At 54.0% G+C, this 22562-nt stretch overlaps 1 protein-coding gene and 1 pseudogene across 2 annotated transcripts; both read right to left on the reverse strand.

The window, feature by feature from the left end:
* Nucleotides 1-414: 414 nt before the first annotated feature.
* On the reverse strand, nucleotides 415-2047 carry LOC101524808 (arf-GAP domain and FG repeat-containing protein 2-like; annotated as a pseudogene).
* Nucleotides 2048-3261: 1214 nt separating this feature from the next.
* Nucleotides 3262-22189, reverse strand: UBQLN4 (ubiquilin 4). Of its 2 annotated transcripts, XM_058660425.1 has the most exons (12): nucleotides 22005-22189; nucleotides 18412-18474; nucleotides 18074-18225; nucleotides 17474-17691; nucleotides 16627-16889; nucleotides 15091-15249; nucleotides 10202-10427; nucleotides 9124-9263; nucleotides 8565-8648; nucleotides 8338-8453; nucleotides 7961-8150; nucleotides 3262-4701 (listed from the first exon to the last, which is right to left on the reverse strand). In XM_058660425.1, the coding sequence occupies exons 1-12, from the start codon at nucleotides 22110-22112 to the stop codon at nucleotides 4549-4551; spliced, it is 1872 nt and encodes a 623-aa protein (XP_058516408.1). In that variant the 5' UTR covers nucleotides 22113-22189; the 3' UTR covers nucleotides 3262-4548. The 2 variants fall into 2 exon arrangements, with proteins under 2 accessions (XP_058516408.1, XP_004589081.1); XM_004589024.4 differs by lacking the exon at nucleotides 18412-18474 and having other exon boundaries at nucleotides 22005-22187.
* Nucleotides 22190-22562: the final 373 nt, after the last annotated feature.

Genomic DNA, 22562 nt, shown 5'->3' on the forward strand with positions numbered 1-22562 from the left:
AAACCTGATGCCAGTGGCTAACTAAAGTGCTTGTCAGGAGCGGAACTGTGTAAGTAGCAGGTGAAACCATTTATCCTGAGTGCCAGGATGGGGGCAGGGGTGGGGGCAGCAGCACTAGGAAACTAAAACAATGGAGAGGCAGAGAATAAGCAGGTGCCAGCTGCGCCAGGTGCCAGGGAGCTGCCTGGCCACCATCTCACGTCAGCACCACACCTCATCCTTATCCTGTTGTCCCCCACTGCACGGTGCTGTAAAGCTGGACATGGGGGCAAGCTTGGTGTGCCTGTCACTTCTGCCCATTAGGCCAGGCAGTGGGGAAAGGTTGGCATCATCCTTACTCATGACGAGGCAGATTGTCCTTGCTCTCCTGGGCAGGGCTCTGCCTCACTCCTCTTGGATGTCCTGCCCGAGGGCTGCCCTTCCCATCTGTGAATCCCAAATGAAGCACCAGCACCACCACCATCCTGAGATCCCCATTCCTCAGAGCCACAGAGAGGCCCACAGGTAAGTAGTCCCCAGCTCTTAGGGAACAGGGAAGCCCAGAAAGTGGGAGGAGCTGTCCCTCTCCACTGCCTCCAGGACACAGTGCTACAAGAATGGGTTGGTGGTTGGAGGCTTGGAGGCAAATGGGCTTGATGCAGGTCCAGTCATGGAGGGATTGGTGGAGATCCCAGTCAGCTGGGACCCAAGCTTGGCAGATCCCAAGTCCCCAAAAGAAGAGCCATTCTCCTGCTGGGCCAGCAAGCTTTGCTGGGGAACAGCAGGGGTGGTAAGGGGCTGGCAAAGGCGCCCATTGGAGGCACTGTCTGGGGGAGGCCAGGCCCCATGCTGCCCATCCCAAAGCTGGGTCCTGGGACCAGGCCATTGGGCTGGAATGGGTTGGTGGAAGGCAGCTGGGGTTGAACAGCAGGGGTGGCAAACGGGTTGGTGACGCCCCCAAAGGCAAGCCCTGGGCTGCTGCCACCACCAGTTGTGGCTGACTGGAATGTGGGGACCTGGCCACGCATCCCAAAGATGCTGCCAGGGAGACCCCCAGTTGATGCTCCAGAGCCCAGGAGGCTGCCCACATCTGTGAGGTTGTTTGGATGACTGCCAGGGCAAGAGCTGTGGTCCCGAATGGAGTCACCTGGCTGCTCCCAAAGCTGTAACTTCCAGTTAGCATCCGGCTGGCTGAGGGTGTGGGCTGGGTCTGGAAGGGGGTCTGGCTGATGGGAGGGACACTTCCAAATGCAGCTGGGCTACTACCAAAGGCATCAAAGTTGGCAAAGCCCGCAGGGGAAGGCGTCTGGCCTGCCCCAAAGGCCGGAAATGGACCAAAGGTGGGTGTAGCCTGGGGAGCAGCAAAGGGGTCCCCTCAATGTCAGCCAGCACGTCCATGCTGGTTTTCTTGACAGCAGAGTGGGTCGACGGCTGGGAGCTCCCGGCCTGAGACTGGCTGACGACCTGGCCCGAGGCGGAGGTGGCAGCTGAGAAGGATGGCACAGGATCTCCCAGGAGGAAGCATGAGGCTTTCCCCTCCGGGCAGGTACCCTGGACCGGGGTGGAGGCACTGCCTTTGGTGTAAGTGGGCCCTTTGACTTGGTCTGGCGGGATGTACCATCTCTTCTTCTCATACTTCTCCTGGAGAAACTCCTTCACCTTCTGAGGGTCCCTGGAGTCTGGTATAAAAGATGTCCGAGCATCAAAGAGGCCCAGCCAAATCTTTCTGCAAACCTCATTTCCCTGAGATTGCAGGAACAAATACAATCTAGAATACAAACTGGGCCTATATGGGATGTCAGCATCACAGGCATTTGCTCAACCCACCATGCCACAGTGCCAGCCCACTTTCTCCTTCTGCAGATCCTTGTGTTCCCAGGTTCTCAGAAACACAGCTGCTTCTCTGCCATGGTTCCCCAGCTGACCGTCGATGACGCCGATGACGGCCTTCGGGGCTTTTCCTTCCTGTCTGGGGTCCCAGCCTCACTGGCCCTTTGAGGCTTTTTGGATTTTTCTTGTATTTCACCCAGTTTTTGAAGTTTCCCATGATAATATTGGCCAGACGCATGTGGACCACTGTGTTTGGAAGCAGAAACTCCCACGCAGGACACCCTCAAGCCCATCACTTCCCTCATGCAAGTTTGTGAAGCCTCCTTGATGTGGAATGATAGCTCGCATCCCCACTGTTGGTGGTATAGCCAGACTGAGTCTTGGACCTCAAGATTGCTAGCTAGTGACTACACCCGTGTAAGAGCTGGCTGTAAGGGCTTTTTTTTTTTTTTAGATTAACTTACGGGGCCAGCATTGTGGAATAGCAGGTAAATTGCTGCCTATACTCCTAATATCCCATTTTGGCATCAGTTTGTGTCCCAGCTGCTCTCCTCTGGATTCAGTTCCCTGCTAATGACCCTGGAAAAGCAGCAGATGGCCCAAGTGCCTGAGCGCCTGCTTCCCATGTGGGAGCCCTGGCAGAAACTCACAACTCCCGGTTTCTGGCTTTATTTCGGCTATTCCAGCTATTGGAGGAGTGAACCAGATGAAGCTCTCTCTGTTACTTTGTAACAAAACAACTTATTATTACTTATTGGAAAGGCCAGCTGTAGAGAGGGAGGGAGACAGAATCTTCCAGGCATTGGATCATTCCCCACGCAGCTGCAACAGTCGGGGCTTGGTCAGGACAAAGCTGGGAGTCAAGTACTCCCCCTGGAGCTCCCATGTGGGCAGCAGGGCCCCAAGCATTTCGGGCATCTTCCTTGTTTTCCCAGGAGCATTAGCAGGGAACGGGTCTAGAAGTGCAGTCTAGAAGTGGAGCATCCAGGACTCCAACACTCCTAGGGGATGCTGGAATCAGGTGGCAGCTCAGCCTACTTGCCACAACTCCAGCGCCCCAAGGGTTTACTTTTGTTTACTGAAGAAGGAAGCCTTGCCAAATGGTCAGCGGGTGGAGGAAATGACTCAGCCTTCAATCCGTACTTTGTGCATTCCTTTCCCAGACATACATTCCTCTCCTAGCCCTGAACTCTGGGGCAAGCAGGAGATATGGGCTGATGGGACCCAACCCAGGGGAATGAAAGCCATCAGTGCTCCCCAGCCAAAAGCAGGTCCTAAAGGTTCCCCTGCCATGAGTCACACTTGAGCCATCCACAGTTGATTCCTAACACCTGCATGTACCTGTCTTCAGTGGCTTCTAGGTCCCTCTCAGCCCTCCTCACAGCAGGAAGCAGCCTGCACTCAACCCCCCCTCCCCCGCCCCACCTCAGATGACAAACACCAAGGCACGCGCATAAAGACCACACGATTTATTTACAAAGGCCAGTGTGGGCGCAGGGAAGGGAGGGAGGGAAAGCCACAGAAAGGTCTCCTCCAGCACTGCCTGGGACCCATGCCTACTTGGAGCCAAGCCCGGCTTCCTCCCGCTTCCATATTCTCTGCCACAGGGTCCTTCAAGCACAGGGGGCCAAGGGGCACGGCGGGGAGGTGACAGCAGTCTCATCCACAGCCCACAGGAGAGCAGTGTCCAATTCTGGATCAAAGGCATCAACGCCACCCTCCCCTCTATCCAACAGAACTTTCTGGGCTGGGGAAGAGATGCAAGAATTAGAAGGGCAGGGATCAAGATGCCAGAGGCCACTGGCTCTGAAGGGGAATCCCTCTGCCACTCCTCTATAATACTAGGCGATGGGTGATGAGGGTGCTAGGCATAGCCCTGACCGCTTGGGGAGACTCTGGGGTGGCACAATATCCCCAGGCTTGAGTACCTAGCATTGCTGGTTGCTCACTTCTATCTGGTGGGACAGAGTTCTGACAGAGCCAACACCATCCCCTCAGGAATCCATCCGGATTCCACTAGTACCTCCCATGTCCCCCTGCCAGGCCGGGGCCTGCTCTCTCCAGAGTCCTCTTTGCCAACAGTCTGCCCCAGCTTCCAGACCTTTCCCAGGCTGCTGCTCTCATGTCCCTCCTCCAAGACACCCGCCTTTGCCACTGCTTCGTGCAGTCTCCCACGGGCTGCTCCAGGATTTGGGAGTCCCTAGCCCAAGGGCTCTGCCTGGTCCATCTCTCCCTTCAGAGAGGGAGAGAGCGTGTCTTTCTCCTCTCCCCGGAGGCCCCAGTGGAGTTCATGAAAAAGTGCTGGGTGAAGAACGGACAAGAACAAGGGTGGAGAAGGCAGAATCACCGGGAAATTCTACCACTGGCTGGGAGAGGCGGGACATAGAGAGGACGAGTTAGCAAAGGTGAACGGAAGACCAGGTCTTAGAGAGACCGATCCATGGCAGACTGTGACTGTGAACCAGGCAACTGGGTCCCCCCTTGCCTCTGCACCTTCTGAGAATTAGAAGGTTCCAGAAGGAGCTGTAGGGCAAGGGGTAAGGACAATGGGCCAGACTGGGAGATGCTTTCCAACAGTTCAGCTCCAGGACAGAACAATCCATTGAAGATGCAGACAGTCCCAGGTGGGGAGCCCCTCCCTGCTTCGAGTCACACTGGGAGAAGACAGAGGGACAGAGCCATGGAGAAGCAGACGCTGGCATCAGAACGGGGGAGAGGCAGGCAGCCTGGAGCCAGGGGTTAGGAGAGCTGGGAGCCCAGGAGTCTTTCAATAGCGGCATTGATGTCCCCTCCTGTGGCAATCAGGGCCTGCAGGTTGGCCTCCCGGTTGATGAAGCCCATGGAGTTAAGCTGCTCCAGTTGCTGCTGGAATCTCACTTCTGGCGTCTGCACCTGAAAGGAGACGGGTCTCTTGATGGGGGTGCAGGACCAGAACCCCAAGGGTGTCCACCTGCAGGTCTCTCGTGTTCTGAGTCACATGGTAGGTAAGAGCGGGTGTGAGCCTGGCACCCCATGGCAGAGGAGTGGGTGTGATAACAACGCAGGGAAATAGCTTGAACATTTCAAAGCCTGGCCAATGGGGGGAGCATCAGGTGAAGCCACTTGTGACACAGACTGTCACAGGTGCCCTGTCCCAGCTGCCCTGTTTCTTATCTATTTCCCTGCCAATGTGCCTGGGGAAGTAGCAGAGGATGGCCCAAGTACCTGGGCCCCTGTACCCACATGGGAGATCTGCATGAGATCATGGGCTCCAGCCCCGGCTGCTGTGACCACATAGGGAGCAAACCCATGAACAGCTCGTTCCTTTCTCTCTCTACTACTCTGTTAGTCTGCCTTTCAAATAAATAAAAAAATCTCAAAATAATTTTTTTTAAGTTAACTGATAGACCTACCTCGGTTTATGTTCCTAACTACCTTCCACAGACTCTTGGGAGATATCACCCAGCATTCTCAAAACCAAGTGCTCTGTGGTTCAACAAGATGTCCCCTCAAGTCACATAGTCACACTGAGGGCCAGGGAAGGGAAAAAGCTGCTTAATTGTGTCTAACTGCTCAGTGTACACAGAGATTTACAAAGCGAAGGCTTTCCATTTTGGATACTAATAAACATCTCTTGGAGGTGTTTTTGGGAAACACTGATTTAGTTCATGAGCAAAACACATGGTAGTATGGCATAGTAAGTCAAGCCACCACCTGCAGTCTGGGCATCCCATATGGACACTAGTTCGAGTCTTCACTGCTCCACTTCCAAAGTAAGTAGCGAAACAGGACCTAAGAATTTGAGCCCCTGCCAAGCACATGGGAGATCCAGATGGCGCTCCTGGCTTCAGGATAGTAGAGCCCCAAAGAATTGCAGCCATTTGGGGAATAACACAGCAGGTGAAAGATCTCACTCTGTAACTTCTAAGTAAAAAACAAAACAAGCAAAGAAACAAAAGACTGGGAGCCAGGAAGCCAGGAGGGGCGCAATAGTGAGAGCCGACCTGGCTATAGAGTCAAGTCTTCTAGAGAAAGGAAGTGGGTACAGCAGCAGTCTGCAGGGTTGGCATCCCACCTGGTGCCGGTTAAAATCTCAGCTACTCCATACTATATGCTGAGACAAGTCTAGCTGTGGCTGTTGTGGCCATTTGGGGAGTGAGCCAGCAGATGGAAGATTTTTCTTTTTTTTCTGTGACTCTGCCTTTCAAATAAATAGAAAAATAAATTTTTTTAAAAATATATTTTCTGGGCCCGGTGGCGTGGCCTAGTGGCTAAAGTCCTCGCCTTGAAAGCCCTGGGATCCCATATGGGCGCCGGTTCTAATCCCGGCAGCTCCACTTCCCATCCAGCTCCCTGCTTGTGGCCTGGGAAAGCAGTTGAGGACGGCCCAATGCATTGGGACACTGCACCCGCGTGGGAGACCCGGAAGAGGTTCCAGGTTCCTGGCTTCCGATCGGCCTGTTGCGGCTCACTTGGGGAGTAAATCATCGGACGGAAGATCTTCCTCTCTGTCTCTCCTCCTCTGTGTATATCTGGCTGTAATAAAATGAATAAATCTTTAAAAAAAAATATATATATATTTTATTTTTACTGGAAAGACAGATGTGCAGAGAGGAGAGACAGAGAGAAAGATCTAACATCTACAGGTTCACTCCCCCAAGCGACTGCAACGGACAGAGCTGAGCTGATCCAAAGCCAGGAGCTTCTTCCAGGACTTGAACTGGCACCAATATGGGATGCTGGTGCTCAAAGGTGGAAGATTAGCCTATTAGACCATGGCCCCGGCCCCAATAAAAAGCAAATAAAAAAAAAAAAAAAAAGAGCAAGAGAGCCCAGTGCAATTGATTAGTCCTCATCTTGCATGTGCTGGGATCCCATATGGGCATTGGTTTGTGTCCTGGCAGCCCCACTTCCCATCCAGCTCCCTGCCTGGGGCCTGGGAAAGCAGTCAAGGAAGGCCCAAGGCCTAGGGAACCAGCACCCGCGTGGGAGACCCAGAAGAAACTCCTGGCTCCTGACTTTGGATTGGCTCAGCTCCAGCCATTGTGGCCACTTGGGGAGTGAACCATCAGATGGAAGATCTTCCTCTCTGTCTCTCCTCTCTACATATTTGACTTTCTAATAATAATAATAATAATAATAGCGAGAGAAAGGAAGGATTCGCCTAGGTCACAGCAGGGCAGCCACCAGGGCCCCCTGATCTGCAAGGCAAAAGCCTCATGCAGTGCTCCACGTGCCTCCACAAAGTTAAGGCCAGAAGATGGACCTTGGGGACCACCTGGGCCAGCCCTCTCACTACCTCACCGAGCTGGCTATACACTTTTTTTTTTTAAAGATTTATTTATTTTTTTATTACAAAGTCAGATAGAGAGGAGGAGAGACAGAGAGGAAGATCTTCCGTCCGATGTTTCACTCCCCAAGTGAGCCGCAACGGCCGGTGCTATGCTGATCCGATGCCGGGAACCAGGAACTTCTTCCAGGTCTCCCACGTGGGTGCAGGATCCCAAAGCTTTGGGCCATCCTCAACTGCTTTCCCAGGCCCCAGGCAGGGAGCTGGATGGGAAGTGGAACTGCCGGGGTTAGAACCAGCGCCCATATGGAATGCCAGTATGTTCAAGGCGAAGACTTAGCTGCTAGGCCACCGCCGGGCCCTGGCTACATACACTTTTGCCTTTGCAGATGAATCCTGGAGGCCAGAGGAAAGTGAGGCGGCTCCCCGAAGGTCTCCTCTCTTCCTCCTGGTACAAGCCTTGGCCCTGTGGCTCAGGGCTCTCTCCACCCCATCTCCCAGCATCTTTCCTCTGAAGCCCCTGAGGCTGCTTTAGTTCCCATTGAAGTCCTATGACACAAGAGGCAGAGGCATGACCTAACAGGTCCAGTGCTGGTGTGGCTCTTGGCTCTATGACCTATTGGCTCTGGGAATAGGCTAGCCCCAGAATCTCCCAGGCCCCAGTGTACAACAGCAACAATAGTAGCCCTCCCACCGAGCTGTAGTGGGGAAGCAGGCAGGAAACCTCCAGCTGGACTTCACCACAGTCCCTCTTCTAGTCACAGACCCTAACCTCAGATTATCCATAATCTGCCCAGGCTAGTAAGTGGTAGACCAGGACCCCAAAGCCTGCCCAGCTACCTGCAACCTACCTTCCCAATCCCAGTGTCAATGGCTGCGTACCTGTGAGTTTCCACTTCCTGCCAAAATCTGGATCATCTGCTGCATGAGCTGCTGCTGGGTACTGGATGTCCCCGTGGGAGAGGATGCGGCAGGTGCAGGGGCTGGTGAGGAGGCAGGGGCTTCGGGTACAGACCCTGTGTTGCTGCCTGTGGCGGGTGCTGTGGTCCTGGACATCCCGAAGGACCCAAGGCTGCAGGCAGGAGGGCCCAAGAGATGGGAGGAGATGTTAAAGGGAGAAAACATCAGAGGCTGGAGGGCATGCAGGAACAGAGGATATGGCTTGGAGACACGGAGGCTGCGCAATGAGAGGCAGAGAGGTGGGCGGAGGGAAGCAGATGGGGAGCCAGACCTTGCTGTTTGCCTGCCCTCTCCCTCACCTGGGTACCAGGCCGGGGGCCTCAGTCTGCAAGGTTTGCAGACCCTGCTGGATCTGTAGCAAGGCCTGCATGGCGCGGGGATTGGTGAGGATGGACAATGACTCCGGGTTCTGCATCTGGTGGGACACAAGCAGAGAAGAGGGCATGGAAGGAAGGGAGGATGCCTGAGTCCACAAGCAAGCTCTGATTCCTCCCTTGATGTCCACCCACCATAGGTGCTCCCTCACCTGCTGCAGGAAGACGGGGAGCTGCAGGCGGAGCTGCTCCTGCAGCTGGGGGTTCCCCGCGAAGAGCGGCACATTCACCATCATCTGCCAGGGTGAGAGTGGCAGGGGAGGCCTCGGCCTTCAACCCACCTCCCAATGACTGTAGGAAACTGGGCCAGCTTTTTCCAAGGACCTCAAAGTCTCCTGAAGGCCTCAGTGGGTCAGGAAGAGGAAATGGAACTACCAGGGGTCAGGCTGATGAGATTAAGATCACATGACCACGACTACACCCTTGGTCAGGACTGTGTGCTGTACCACGCTCTATGCGCTTGACATGTCTTAGCGTGTTCAGCTTCACAGCTCTACCAGGCGGACACGACTAGACTGGATTCTTCACAGGTGAGGAAAGTGGGAGATGAAACCACGCACTGGGCTAGGAGGCAGGAGAGCCTGGGCTACAAAGCCAGGCAGTTGCCCAGCATGAAAACTACCCTAGACCCAGAGGAAAGCTCAATTTCGCTACTTCTCCCCTCCCTACTCCCACCCTGGCTGCCACTGCTCCCCAAAGCCAGCCTGATACCTGGGCAGCAAAGTCAGGGTTCTGGGCGAGTGTCTGCATCATGCTGCGCATGTAGGGGGCCGAGATGACGGTCTGCATCAGCTGCGGGTTTTCGGAGATCTGTTGCAGCAGTGCCTGCATCTCTGGGCTGTTGAACATCCCTGGTGCGGGTTGGGTATAGAGGAAAGGTAGGGGGTGCAGACGGAAATCACTCGCCTCACGTCTGACATTGAGTGGTCACAAAAAAATGGCACTGCCCAACAGGCACTAGAAACTTGCAGCCTGGGTTCCCTGACTCCAAGGCCATCTACTCCTGCTTTGGCCTGGCCCCTCTCCTGTCTATGCTGTCAAGGAGAAGCTGGGTAGCAAATGGGTTGACTTACACCCCTCTGGAATGTCCCTGCCACCAAGTCAGGTTATGCCTGAGTTATTTGGTCCTCCCCTCTTGCTGGGGATGGTCCAGACCCCACCGATCCCCAAATGTCCCCATTCTAGGACTCAGGAGCACAGTGTTAAAGCCACGATCCAGTTTCCAGTCCTGATGTCATTAATAAGAAAACGGGAGCAAACAGAGATGGGACTTTCCTAGTCAAGATGTCCCCCAGGGTGCAGAGAAATCAGGGCACTGACTTAAAGGTCTACCCAGGGCCATATGCATGGCCATCAGCTAGACAAATGTGCCCCTGGAGCACCCCTCCCTCACCCAGGACTGTGCAGTGCACAACCTACACCTCGGTACATGACAGCCCTGCATCTCCGTCTCCCCCAGCCTCCCATACGTCAAGGTTGGCCCTGATTCCGCTCCAGCCTACATTTCCAGTTTGACTCATTTACATGAGATAGAACCAGAGGTACCCATGGTGATTCCTGGTTTACTTAGGAGTCATTACTTAGGACATTCTTAGGGGTGGTGGTGGGGGCAGGTACCAGGACATGGCCAGAACCTATGCTCTCCTCCAATTGTGCCCCTCTCACTAGCTGGAGAGTCCTCAGTAGCTTCAGTACAGCCTCACCTCAGATTTCAACTGGCTGGAGAGTGTGTACCCCAATCAGTCCTGTGGCAGATACCCCACTAAGCTCCTTCCACCCCAGGACATACCTGACCCCAGGCTAGCAGCATTGATCCCAAAGGGGTTGGAGACTGTCGGGTGCACCTGGCTGGTCCCCGATCCTCCGGTGCCCTCCCCACCAGACCCGGGGGCCTGGGAGGTGGGGGGCGAGGGGCTCCAGGGGTTAGGGAGGGGCTCTCGGTTCTCAGTCCGCAGAGGCTGGGAGGACGAGCTCTCGGAGTTCCCGGTCAGGGAGGAGAAGGGATTGTTGCCAAACTGGGAGGAGGGAAAGGTTTCGGGTTAGGGACTGAAACAAACCAAGATAAAGGCCAAGCCCTTTGTCTCCTCTCACCCACCAGCCTCCCCTTCCCCAGGAAAGGGAGATCCATCACATTGGTGGGGGGGGGTCCTCAGCTTGGGATCCACCCCCATCACGGCCAGCTTTCCCTTCCCCTTATAGGGTGTCAGCTGACCCACGTGGAAAGGCTGCATGAGAATCCTTCTCCTGCTGGCTCCAAATACCTGGTCCCCAGACCCCTCCTGTAGCCCCTAGTGCTCGGCACAGCCTTCCCGTGGTGTGGCAGGAGACTTGTTTCCCATTTACCTTTGCACCCTCAGCCCGACACCAGCAGGTACCCAATAAGGAACTCCTGGTTTGATGGGAAGACTCTCTGACCTGGCTGTCTACTTCAACCCCCATCTGCCTCCACTCCCCCTGCCATCTTGGTCCAACCTAAATTTCCCAGCATCCTCTGCCTGACCCTCCCCAGATCTTCTGAATGAAATACCATCCCCTAGCGGAGCACACTTCTGTAGGAGGATGCATACCCTAAGTCTTCCCGCTCTAGCCCAAGCCTATGGCTCCTCTCCATGTTCACCCCCACCAGGGGTCACCTCAGCTCTGCACCCATGGGATGCTGCTGCTTGGCCTCCACAATTCCTGAACTCATGCCCTCTGGATTCTGCCAGCCAGGACATAGCTCTGTTCTAGGCCTTGTCACCTCCTTACTCAGCAGCCTTCAGCACCCAGGAGCTGTTAGGTGGTCTCAACCCATGTAGAAAAGATCTAGGGGTAAGGGGACCTCAACCCCTTGCCATCAGAAGGCCTAATAACCAGTTGGTTTATCTATTCAAAGGGAGTCAAGGGGCCCAGGGCTGGTCATAAGACCTACTCCTCCTCTGAGCTGTGGCTCCTTGGCCACTCAGAGAACAGGGCTCCAGGCCAGCGGCTGTGTCCCACGCTGTTAGTTCCATTGCCTGCTGTGTTGATGTGCCTGGCTCTGAGCCCTCATCTCCCTGGGTCACCCCAGGTGATGACTCTCTTTTCCTGAACTACCAATGGTAACAACAGCTGCCATTCACTGAGCACTTACTATACACCTGACACATTTCTTCTAATGTGGACAACACCTCTCAGATACATCAGCCCTTCAAGTGTGGTCCTAGGATGCCCACGAGGCTGACAATTGTATTCCTAGATCTGAGATGTTAATTGGCCTTCTTCATTTGTGTTCTCTCAGGAGGACACAGCAGAGTTCCCCAAAGGCTACTTCAACACATGACACTACAGTCGGATCTGAGAAGCCAGCCCACTCCCAGCAGGTCTGGGCCTGGGCCCGGCATGGTAGCCTAGTGGCTAAAGTCCTCGCCTTGCAAGCTCTGGGATCCCATATGGACACTGGTTTGTGTCCCAGTGGCCCCACTTCCCACCCAGCTCCCTTTTGGTGGCCTGTGAAAGCATTCGAGGATGCCCAAAGACTTTGGACCCTGCACCTGTGTAGGAGACCCGGAAGAAGCTCCTGGCTCCTGGCTCCAGATTGGCTCAGCTCCAGCCATTGTGGTTACCTGGGAAGTGAACCAGCAGATGGAAGATCTTCCTCGCTGTCTCTCCTCCTCTCTGTATATCTGTCTTTCCAATACAAATAAATAAATGGAAAACAAAGTGCAGGCAAGGCCGTTGTTGCTGTTAATGTTTCATTTGTTTGGAAGAATACAGTGATTTTCCAAAACAATTTTTTTAAAATTGTAATGAATAGCTTTTAAGTGCATTCAGCATTTCTTTCTTTTTTTTTTTTTTAAAGATTTATTCATTTTAATTACAAAGTCAGATATACAGAGAGGAGAGACAGAGAGGAAGATCTTCCGTCCGATGATTCGCTCTCCAAGTGAGCCGCAACGGCCAGTGCTGCGCTGATCCGAAGCCAGGAACCTGGAACCTCTTCCGGGTCTCCCACGTGGGTGCAGGATCCCAAAGCTTTGGGCCGTCCTCAACTGCTTTCCCAGGCCACAAGCAGAGAGCTGGATGGGAAGTGGAGCTGCCGGGATTAGAACCGGCGCCCATATGGGATCCCGGCGCATTCAAGGCGAGGACTTTAGCCACTAGGCCATGCCGCCAGGCCCAGAATTTCTTTACTTTTTGCAATTTTAATCTTTGATTTTGGAAGTATTAATAGATAAAACCCATAAAACCAAAGCTCTTTAGGATCATACGCATTTTTTTTAAGATTCATTTATTTGAAAGTCAGAGTCATTGAGAAAAAGAGACAGAGACAAAGAAAGAGCTTGCATCTGCTGGTTTAGTCCTTAAATGGGTACAACAGCCAGAGTTGGGCTGATCCAAAGCTAGGAGTCAGGTGTTTTTTCCAATCAGCCTTGGAGGTGCAAGAACCCAAGCACTTGGGCCATCCTCCACAGCTTTCTCAAGTGCACCAGCAGGGGACTGGACCAGTGCCCACATGGGATGGCAGTGTTGTCGGGGTTGGCTTCATCCACGACACCACATCACCAATCCCCATATACAACTTTTAAGAAAAAAAGGAGCAGGCATTGTGGTGCAGTGGATTAACCTACCCTTCGTAAAGCCATCATCTGCTGTCTCCCAAATGCAACAGCAGAAGCTGGATCAGAAGCAGAGGTACACCTGGGACTTACCCCAGGTACCCTGATATGGGTGGTGAATGTCCCAGGGGGCAGTTTACTCCATTATACCAGAACATCCAACTTCTAAAACTGTGATGATGAGAAATGTGTATTACCAAAAAAGGTGGGAAAAACTATGCACGGATTTGAACAGTTTTTACACCAAAAGAAACTCATTCCTTAAGCTATTTATTTATTTGAGAGTTGGAGCGACAGAGACAGACAGATATGCACACACATTGAGAGCTCCCATATACTGATTTACTCTCCAGGTAGCTACAATGGCCAGGGCTGGGGTGGATTGAAGCTGGGCCAGGAACTCAATCCAGGTCTCTGCCGTGAATGGCAGTGACCCAACAGCTTGAGCCATCTCCACTGCCCACCAGGGCACACGTGAGCAGGAAGCTGGAGTTACAGATATGGATGTCATGATATGCTAAATGCTCACCCTGAAACTTCTCTGAATTTCATTTGCCATGAACTTGAAGTCCTCAGAGCAGTGGTTATCTCTGAATGGGGAGGGATGCACAGAGGCAACAACTCTATTTAGAATGTCTTCTTTACAAAAACTACCTATGTCTGTGAAACCACACAAAACACCAACATTAGTCATTGCTGGAGAAGAAAAGCAGTGGCGAGAAGACAGAAAGAAGGATCCTTGGGGGTTGGTGCATTAGTTCAATGGCTAAATCCTCACCTTGCAAGCGCCAGTATCCGATTTGGATGCCGAGTCATGTCCTGGCTGCTCCGCATCCCATCCAGCTCCCTGTTTGTGGCCTGGGAAAGCAGCTGAAGATGGCCCAAAGTCTTGGGACCCTGCACCTACATGGGAGACCTGAAAGAAGCTCCTGGCTCCTGCCTTCGGACTGACTCAGCTCTGGCCATTGCAGCCATTTGGGAAGTGAACCAGTGGGTGGAAGAACTTTTTCTCTATCTCCCCTTCTCTTTGTAAATCTGCCTTTCCAACAAAATTTTTAAAATTCAAAAAAAAATTTAAAAAGGATCCTTTTTGTGGGGCTGGTGACATAGTGCAGCAAGGTAAGCCATTGCTTGCGAAGACAGTTATCTCCTGTCACAGGATGCTGGCTGCTCGACTTCCGATCCAGCTCCCTGCTAATGCATTTGGGAAGGCAGATGAGTATGGCCCAGTGTTTGGGCCCTGGCCACTCATATGGGAGACCAGAATGGAGTCCTTGGCCCCTGGCACCAGCCTGGCCCAGGCTGGCCTAGTGCTGCAGCCATTTTGGCAGTGAACCAGTAGATGGAGGCTCTCGCCCCCTCCTCTCTCTGATGCTCTACCTTTCAAATAAATATATAATCTTTTAAAAAAGGAATCCTTTTGTATATTTTTTAAAGCTTGTATACGTTTCTATGCTTTTGGAAATTTATTTTGCATAAAGTTTGAATTTTTGAAACACACAGATGTATGTCTAATGTAAATTTAAAGTTTAAAAAAAGCAAGAAAGGTACTGAAAGGACATATGGCAACGTGTTAGGGCAACATAGACACAAGATGATGCTGTGTTTTTATCTATACTTGGATAAAAATGTGCACAGCAAACAAATTTATAAAGGAATCAAACACACATAAATCTAGGCCCAGCCTAAAAAATGGATTCATTATCCGGTTCAAAGGTAGAGAGCAGAAAGCATCATTAACAAGTCCCTTGTAATTCCAACACGGGCAACCTACGGGACCACACTTGAGATGCTATTCTAGGGTTGCCATTTGACCTCACGTCTGCCCCATTGCCTCTGAGCACTTAGGGCAAGGAGTCTTCCAGAAAAGCCTTGCATCTCTTGGACATTGTGCCTTACCACTTTCCTAGGGACCTGTCCTATGTTCCACCCTCCTGCCTCAGTCATTGCCAAGTTGATCTATTCTTGGTTAAGCACGCCTGAGAGCTGCCTCCACGTCAAGGCCACCCCTCAGAAGACTGTGAAGCAAGCAGGCACAGATAGCATCCCAGGCCTGCCTGGGTTAGATCCCCCTTCCCGCTGTCCCAGCCCCTGGCCCCACCTGTTCCCGGGCAGCACTGAACATGGGCTCCTGGATGTCTGTGTACATGCGCCGGAGGGCATTGTACCCTCCAGGGATGCTCTCGAGGTTGCTCAGGGCCCGGTCCTGGTTCCGCATCATCTCTTGCATCATGGCAGGATTCCGAGCAAGCTCCATTGTCTGGTGAAGGGAGAGAGACAGGATGGGCCCTGGAACCAGAGGAGATCTAGCTAGGAACACAGTGGGCCTTGTGGGGCAGACTCTGGGTCTGGGACCAGACCTCAGGGCCCAGTAAGTGCCTCACCACACAGGCCAGTGGCATGCACTGTGCCTCTTTCTCCTACTATAACCTGGGCTGCTAGACTGCCTCCCTTGGGGGCTATCCCTTTCTAATGAAGGACAATGTCCCAAAAGGGCAGCAACTTTTCCCCCTAGTAGAGCTACAAAGTTTCAGGGAGCACAAGCAGATGGAATGAGAAAGAACAACAAGAGAATAGAAGGCACGAGAGAAAATAAACATCTATTAATTGTCCAATCCACACTGGCCCAGGGCCAAGTCACCTACAGAACTCAAATTCCCCTGCTGTCCACAGAGGGGTATTTCTGTCCCAAAGGCTCAGGGCCAGTAGCTGTCCTGCTGCCCTGGGACACAGGGTCTGCAGCAGGTCGTGGTGGTCTGTCTGATTCAGGTCATAGGGGATTTCTAGTTATTGATGATGAGTTAAAAAAAGATTTGAGCTGGAATAAGGCTCCCATTGTCCTTGAAGCCTCATGCCTGGCCTGTGGCCTGACAGAAGTCCTTTTCCTCCATGGCCACTGGCTCCCTGTCAACAAGGCTGGGTCAACCCCCAGGGAGAGTATGAGTAAAGCGTCTCCTGATCCCCATCCAGCAGCTTGCCCCTCCCCTCTCCTCTTTCCCAAATTTGTCCCACGTCAGCCTCTTCTAGAATCTCTTTACAGATTAGATGGAGACCCAGCCTCACTCTGGTCCCAAAATTCACCCATTCGGAAAGTATTCATCCAGCAACCAGGTGCTATAACAGACAATGGGCAAAACACCTGTAAACCTTTGTTTGACTGTGAATTCTTTTCTGGTGAGTCCAGCCCTGCTGCCCACAGCCCTGCGGGAATGCTCTTATCCCTGTTCCCTCTTAGACTTGACCCACAAGGCAAGGGCACCCAAAGACCAATGCCATATTGACCTTGTGTGTCTCCCATCCTCCCACCCCAGGGGCCAGCTCAGACAGCCACGCACCTAGCTCTCCGAGCCTTCCCCTGGTCCCTCTGTGACCTCAGCTTGGTGACACTTTTTCTCCAAGCCTCAGGGTAGGATCAGGGGCCCTTCTCTCTATGAGTATCCCTGTACCACCAGTAGTTATAACTGCACATTTCCCTTTAAGGCTCAGAGTTTCCAAAAACTCAGGCCTTGTGTCTTCTTATCACTGTACTTGCAGGGTTCAAAGCATAGCTACTAAAGGAACAAACAAGTGGATGGAGGACTAGGTGGGAAAGGCCGGGCAGGGTCCAGCCACCAAGGGCTCCGCCTCTTGTACCCACCTGCCTCATGAGTTCGGGGTTGTTGAGCATGTGGCTGATCTCGGGGTTGCGTTCCATCAGCTGCTGCATCTGGGGGTTGGCCATGATCATGTGGCGCATCAGGTCGGGGTTGGACATCATGTCCTGGACAAGTGGGTTCTCCATGATCTGGGATAGCATCTCGGGGTTGGACATGAGCTGTCTCTGCATCTGCTGCTGCAGCTCCATAAAGTTGGCAGAGCCCAGGCCCAGGCTACCCAGTCCCAGGATGCCCCCAAAGCCAGCTGTGGAGGGAGGGGGTGGGGGGCAGCATTATGGTCCATTGCAGGAGCCCACCCTCCACCTAGCCAGAGCCATGAAATTCCAGCCACTAGGTGGGTGAGTCCCCAGCTGTTGCTCCCATCTCTCTCCCAATGGTTCTCACAGCCCTGGCCCTAACACACTACCAGGTGAGTCCTGTGGCAGCAGACACTGCGCCAAGCCCAGAACTGGGCAGGGAGGAAGCACCTGGAGATGACCCACCAAGACTCCAAGACTGCCCACCTAGCTGCTGTACCTTGGGACCCACCTTCCCCCATACTCACGTGGTCTTTTACTTTTCTCATCCACGGTTTCCCACAAACCTAGTCCCATTTCTCCCTCTAGTCCTCATGCTGAGCCATGCTCCCTGCCTCCAGGAAGCCCTCATGGATTGCCTTGCTCCTCCCCCACCCCCACCACTAGGCTTGGCTCATGCTGTGACATCTAGAACCTTACGACTAGGAGTCCCCCACCAGCTTGGGAGTTGAACCCATGTTTTTCTTTCCTCTTGGTTCTCTACCCCGCTCCCCAACTCCTCACCCCCATGCTCTCCTCCCTCAGGGCTTACAGAGTATGGAGGCGGCAGCACTGGGGGGTCCCTCTCCAGCCCCTGGGGAGGGACCCCCCCCACTGCTTCTCCGGCTTCCACTGCCAGCATCCGAAGCGGCACTGCCAGAGGTAGAGGGCTGGGCTGGGGTAGCAGGTGAAGCAGGTGTAGTGGAGGGTGCAGAGGCAGGGTCAGGAGTGGAGGGGGAAGAAGCAGTGGGAGCGCCTGGATCTTGAGCCCTGAGGATGGAGAAGGGAGGATCTTAGATGCAGTAAGCGTAACGAGAGGGGAGAGGAACGGTACCACAAGCTCCCTGGGTCCTAGGCCAGGAGCTGCATCCCCCTGAGCTTCGCAGTGGCTATGGCTAGGGGAAGCTGGCCATAGACGGAGCCAGTTTTATAAACCAAGACCAAAGGAGGGAGAAGGTGTCCCAGCTTTCGGCATTCTGGGAGGGGTAGGTTGGTTCCCTTCCCAGTGCCCCACCCAGCAAACCCCCACCCCCGGAGATGAGAGCCTGAGTTCCAAGGATATACTCTCTGGGAATGGTTAAGGAATGGCTAGCAAAGAATCATCTGGGCAGACCCATGCAGGCACTGGGCCTACTTCCCTCCCCCAACTTACTTCTGAGGGGTCTTAATAACCAGGTGGACTGTGAGCCCATCCTTGATCCCGTGCTGGCTCAGGGTGTCTCCATCCTTGAGGATTTTGCCTGCGAAGATCAGGACCAGCTGATCCTGCTGAGCCTTAAACCGCCGGGAGATTTCCTCCTTGAACTGTGATCAAGAGCCAAAGGGGCCGGGTGGCTAGTTAGTTTAGCAGGAAAGATGCCTGGGCAAACACCGCCCCCTGCCCCACCTCCTCCCCATTAGAGTACCTGAATTTCATTCCTGGCTCTTGTTCCTAATTCCAGCTTCCCCCAAATGCCAAAGTGGTTTAAATAATTGTTTCCTGCCACTCACATGGGAAACTGGGATTGAATTCCTGGCTCCTGGCCTTGGCCAAACCCCAACTGTCATGGGCATCTGGGGAGAGAATTAGCAGATGGGAGATCTCTCTCTCTCTGATCAGGGACCCTAGCTTCTCAACAGCCTCTGCATTCTCCTACTCCTCCCCTTGGTTGTGAGCAGTCCTTTCTGCTGTTTCAACCCCATCCCTGAAGCTGTAATAAGCAGCTCCATTACTACTCTTTATTATTATTATTATCTTATGGACCCTGTGCAATGGCTCAATAGCTAAAGCCTCACCTTTACAAGTGCCGGGATCACTTATGGGCGCCGGTTCATGTCCCGGCTGCTCCACTTCCAATCCAGATTCCTGCTCATGGCCTGGGAAAGCAGTAGAGGATGGCCCAAAGCCTTAGGGCCCTGCACCCATGTGAGAGGCCCAGAAGAAGCTCCTGGCTCCCGGCTCCTGATCAGCTCAGCTCCGGCTGTTGTGGCTATTTGGGGAGTGAACCAGCAAATGGGAGATCTTCCTCTCTTTCCTTCTTTCTGTAAATCTGATCTGCCTTTCCAATAAAAATTTGAAAGACAGGGATTTCCCAGCTACTGGTTCATTCCCCACATGTCCCAGTAGCCAGGGCTGGGCCAGGCACAAGCTGAGAGCCTGAAAATGCCACATGGGTCTCCCGTGTGGGAGGCAGGGACCCAACTATGTGAGTCGCCACCTGCCGGATTCCAGGGTGCACATTAGAAGGGAGTTGGGCTGGGAACAGAGCAAGGCCAGGCACTTCAAAATGAAATGTGGACACCCCATGAGGCATCTTAACTGCTGTACCAACTGCCTGCCCTCCTTTTATCTTTAACTTCTTTATTTGAGACAGACAGACAGGAAAAGCTCCCACCATGAATTCATTCTCCAAGCACATGCAACAGCTGAGGCTGGCTTAGGCTGAAGCCAGGTGTGGGAGACTCCATCCAGGTCACCCCGATGAGTGGCACGTATCTAAGGACTTGAGTTATCACCTGCTACCTCCCGGGGAGCTCCTTTCTTACAAGATTTATTTATTGGGCCCTGTGCAGTAGCCTAGCCTCTAAAGTCCTCACCTTGCATGTGACAGGATCCCATATGGCCATCAGTTTGTATCCCAGCTGCTCCATTTCTCTATGCCAGATTTATTTATTTTTCTTAGAAAGGCAGATTTACACAGAGAAGGAGAAACAGGGAAAGATCTTCCATACACTGGTTCACTCTCCAAATGGCCACAAGGGCTGTAGCTAAGCCGATGCGAAGTCAGGAGCCAGGAGCTTCTTCCAGGTCTCCCACATGGGTGCAGGGTGTCAAGGCTTTAGGCTATCCTCTACTGCTTTCCCAGGCCATGAGCAGGGAGCTGGATGGCTAGTGGAGCAGCGGGACAAGAACCAGCATTCATATGGGATGCCACCACTTGGAGGTGGAGGATTATTCTGTTATTCCACCACACTGGTCCCAAAGCATCTCTTTTTTTTGTTTTTTTAAAGATTTATTTCTTTTTATTGCAAAGTCAGATACACAGAGAGGAGGAGAGACAGAGAGGAAAATCTTCCATCCGATGATTCACTCCCCAAGTGACTGCAATGGCCGGTGTTGTGCCAATCCAAAGCCAGGAGCCAGGAACTTCCTCCAGGTCTCCCACACGGGTGCAGTGTCCGAACGGCTTGGGCTGTCCTGAACTGCTTTCCCAGGCCACAAGCAGAGAGCTGGATAGGAACCGGGGCTGCCAGGATTAGAACTGGCGCCCATATGGGATCCCGGTGCGTTCAAGGCGAGGACTTTAGCCACTAGGCCATCGCACCTGGCCCGGCATCTCCCTTCTTAATCAAGCAGGCAATGAAAGGCTCTTCTCAGCTCCACCCCAGTTGCCCTCACAGCTATCTACACCCTGGGTTTAGTTGCCACTCATGAGGGTTCTGGTCGAGCACCCTCTTCCATCTCAACTCCTACTGCTGTGGCCTCAGGCCCTGACGCTTCAGCCTTTTCTCAACCCTCCAGATGCTCTCTCTCCTCTGTTTTTCCTCCAATTCTCTCCAAGCAACAAACAACAAATGGGTCCTGGGATTGAGAACCAACTACATGTGAGTTACTGATCTAGCATATTCACTATTAACTATTTTCAAAATCAGAAAACACTATACACACACACACATGCACACACAGAGTGCAGTGGCACAGCACACTAAGCCTTTGCCCTGTGTGTCAGCATCCCTTATGGGCTTCAGTTCAAGTCGCAGCTGCTCCACTTCAGATTCATCTCCCTGCATATGGCCTGGGGAAGCAGAGAAGGCTGGCCCAAGTGCTTGGGGCCCTGCACCCACATGGGAGACCCAGAGGAAGCTCCTGGCTCCTGGCTTCAGATTGGATCAGCTCTGGACACTGAAATCAATTGGAGCATGAACCAGCAGCAGTGGACGGCAGATCTGCCCCTGTGTCTCTCCTCTCTTTCTGTAACTCTGCCTTCCAATATAAAAATAACTAAATTTAAAAATGTATCAGAAAAGAGAGCAGAAAGATTAGGTAACATCTTGGGCAGAGTGAAACCCAGGGTCTCTAATACAAGAACACAGGCTCCTAGCCACACACTCTGCCTGATAACCATGCTGTTTTCAAAGTCAGTGTGGTAGGGAACAGTAATGTGGCTCTCAGGCACGTTATGCTGTTGGACTTGTAAGGGAATTGAAGGTCCAGGCAGAGCTAGACGCCCCCAAATTCTCAGTCTCTACCTAACCCAAGCAAGCTGACACAGACACACACTCCGCGCAGAACCGTGCACTTGCTAAACCTCGGCAGCTTCCAGATTCCGCTCTCCCAACCAGATGGCCTATCTGGAAGCCCCGCCTATGTGAAATTCGGGACCAACTACAGGGTGAGGCGAAAGCAGGCGAATGTCCCTCATTCAAGAAAATCGGATAGAGCACCTACAGAACACCGTGCGCATCTCAGAAGTGGATGCAAACCAAGTGGGACTTCCGCGCTCCCCCCCCCCCCCGCCCGCTCTCGGACTCCAAGCACAGCAAGGATCCGGGCGCAGGAAAAGCCCTCTGCACCCGCCCCTCCCCACCGCCCCGGCGCACAGAGAACACCAGGCGTTCTCTCCCGGGCGCACAGCAGGCGCCGGCGCGCTCAGCTCTCCCCCAGGGAGGCGCCGCCCGCTCCCCGGGTTCAGCACCTTGCCCCTCGACCGTCACCACTCTGCCTCAGTGGCTCGAACCCAGACCAGTAAACAGGAGCGCATACTTCCCCGCTACCCAGGGCAGGGTGCTTCGCAGGGGCGGGCGCAAGGTGTCCCCCAACCCGTTCTCCACCACGCCCCCAGCCCGGTCTCCAGGGCAAAACCCGCCCCCCACCTCCTCAAGCACACGCCACGCTCGCCCACCAGATCCGCCCGCGCAGGGCGCCCCCTGGTCCGCCCCTCTTGCCTTGAGGTTCTAGGGAGTCCCCACCGGCCCCATTCCTCCTCCCTCCCGGGCCGTCCCGGACGCCCAGGCCGTCTCCGAGCCTTCCCACCCCCTATCTCTTCGCAGACCCCCTGCTCTGCACTCCCTCTCCGGACCCCCCCTACCCTCGACCCTACTACCTCCTTAACCGAGGCTCGATCGCAGATTACAATTTCCTCCTTGTCCTTGGGGGTCTTGACGGTGACCCGAATGGGGGGCCTCGTCTCGGCCCCGCTCGGCTCCGCCATGCCGCCGCCGCCGCCGCCGCCGCCACCCGGCCTTCCAGTCCGCCCTCCCGGCTCCTCCTCCTCCTCCCCGCCCGCCGGCCGGCCCGGCTCAGCTCGGCGCCTCCAACACTCCCCTCTCCCCTCCCCGGCCCTCCCCTCGCCCAGGCTCCGCCGTCCCCCACCTCCGGACCCGCCGCAGCCACAGCGCCCCGGGCGGACTGGGGGGGCCACTGCAGCGGGGTCCGCCCAGGGCCGGGCCTGGGGTCCCTCCGAGTCGGGCGGCTCCGGGTGGGGCGCTGGGCGGGGACCCGGGGCGGCACACCCCCCAAAGTCCTGGTGCGCTGCGACCCCAAACCGCCCCCGCCCTTGCGCGGTTACCCCTGCTCCGGGACAAAGGACTTTGTACGCGACCGCTTTCTCTCGGTCCCCTAGGGCGATAAACTTGGTCTCTCTCTCTCTCAGAAGGCGCAA

Source organism: Ochotona princeps, chromosome 2 (genome assembly GCF_030435755.1).
Source record: "Ochotona princeps isolate mOchPri1 chromosome 2, mOchPri1.hap1, whole genome shotgun sequence".
Taxonomy (NCBI): Eukaryota; Metazoa; Chordata; class Mammalia; order Lagomorpha; family Ochotonidae; genus Ochotona; species Ochotona princeps.

Excerpts from the sequence above, each read along its gene's own strand:
- UBQLN4 (XM_058660425.1), bottom strand. The coding sequence starts at position 22,112 with ATGGCGGAGCCGAGCGGGGCCGAGACGAGGCCCCCCATTCGGGTCACC. Across the intron at positions 18,475-22,004 it reads ATCGAGCCTCGGTTAAGGAG|ATGCCCATGACAGTTGGGGT; the intron begins GTAGTAGGGTCG and ends TTCTCTCCCCAG. Across the intron at positions 16,890-17,473 it reads TGCTGCCGCCTCCATACTCT|CTGGCTTTGGGGGCATCCTG; the intron begins GTAAGCCCTGAG and ends CTCCCTCCACAG.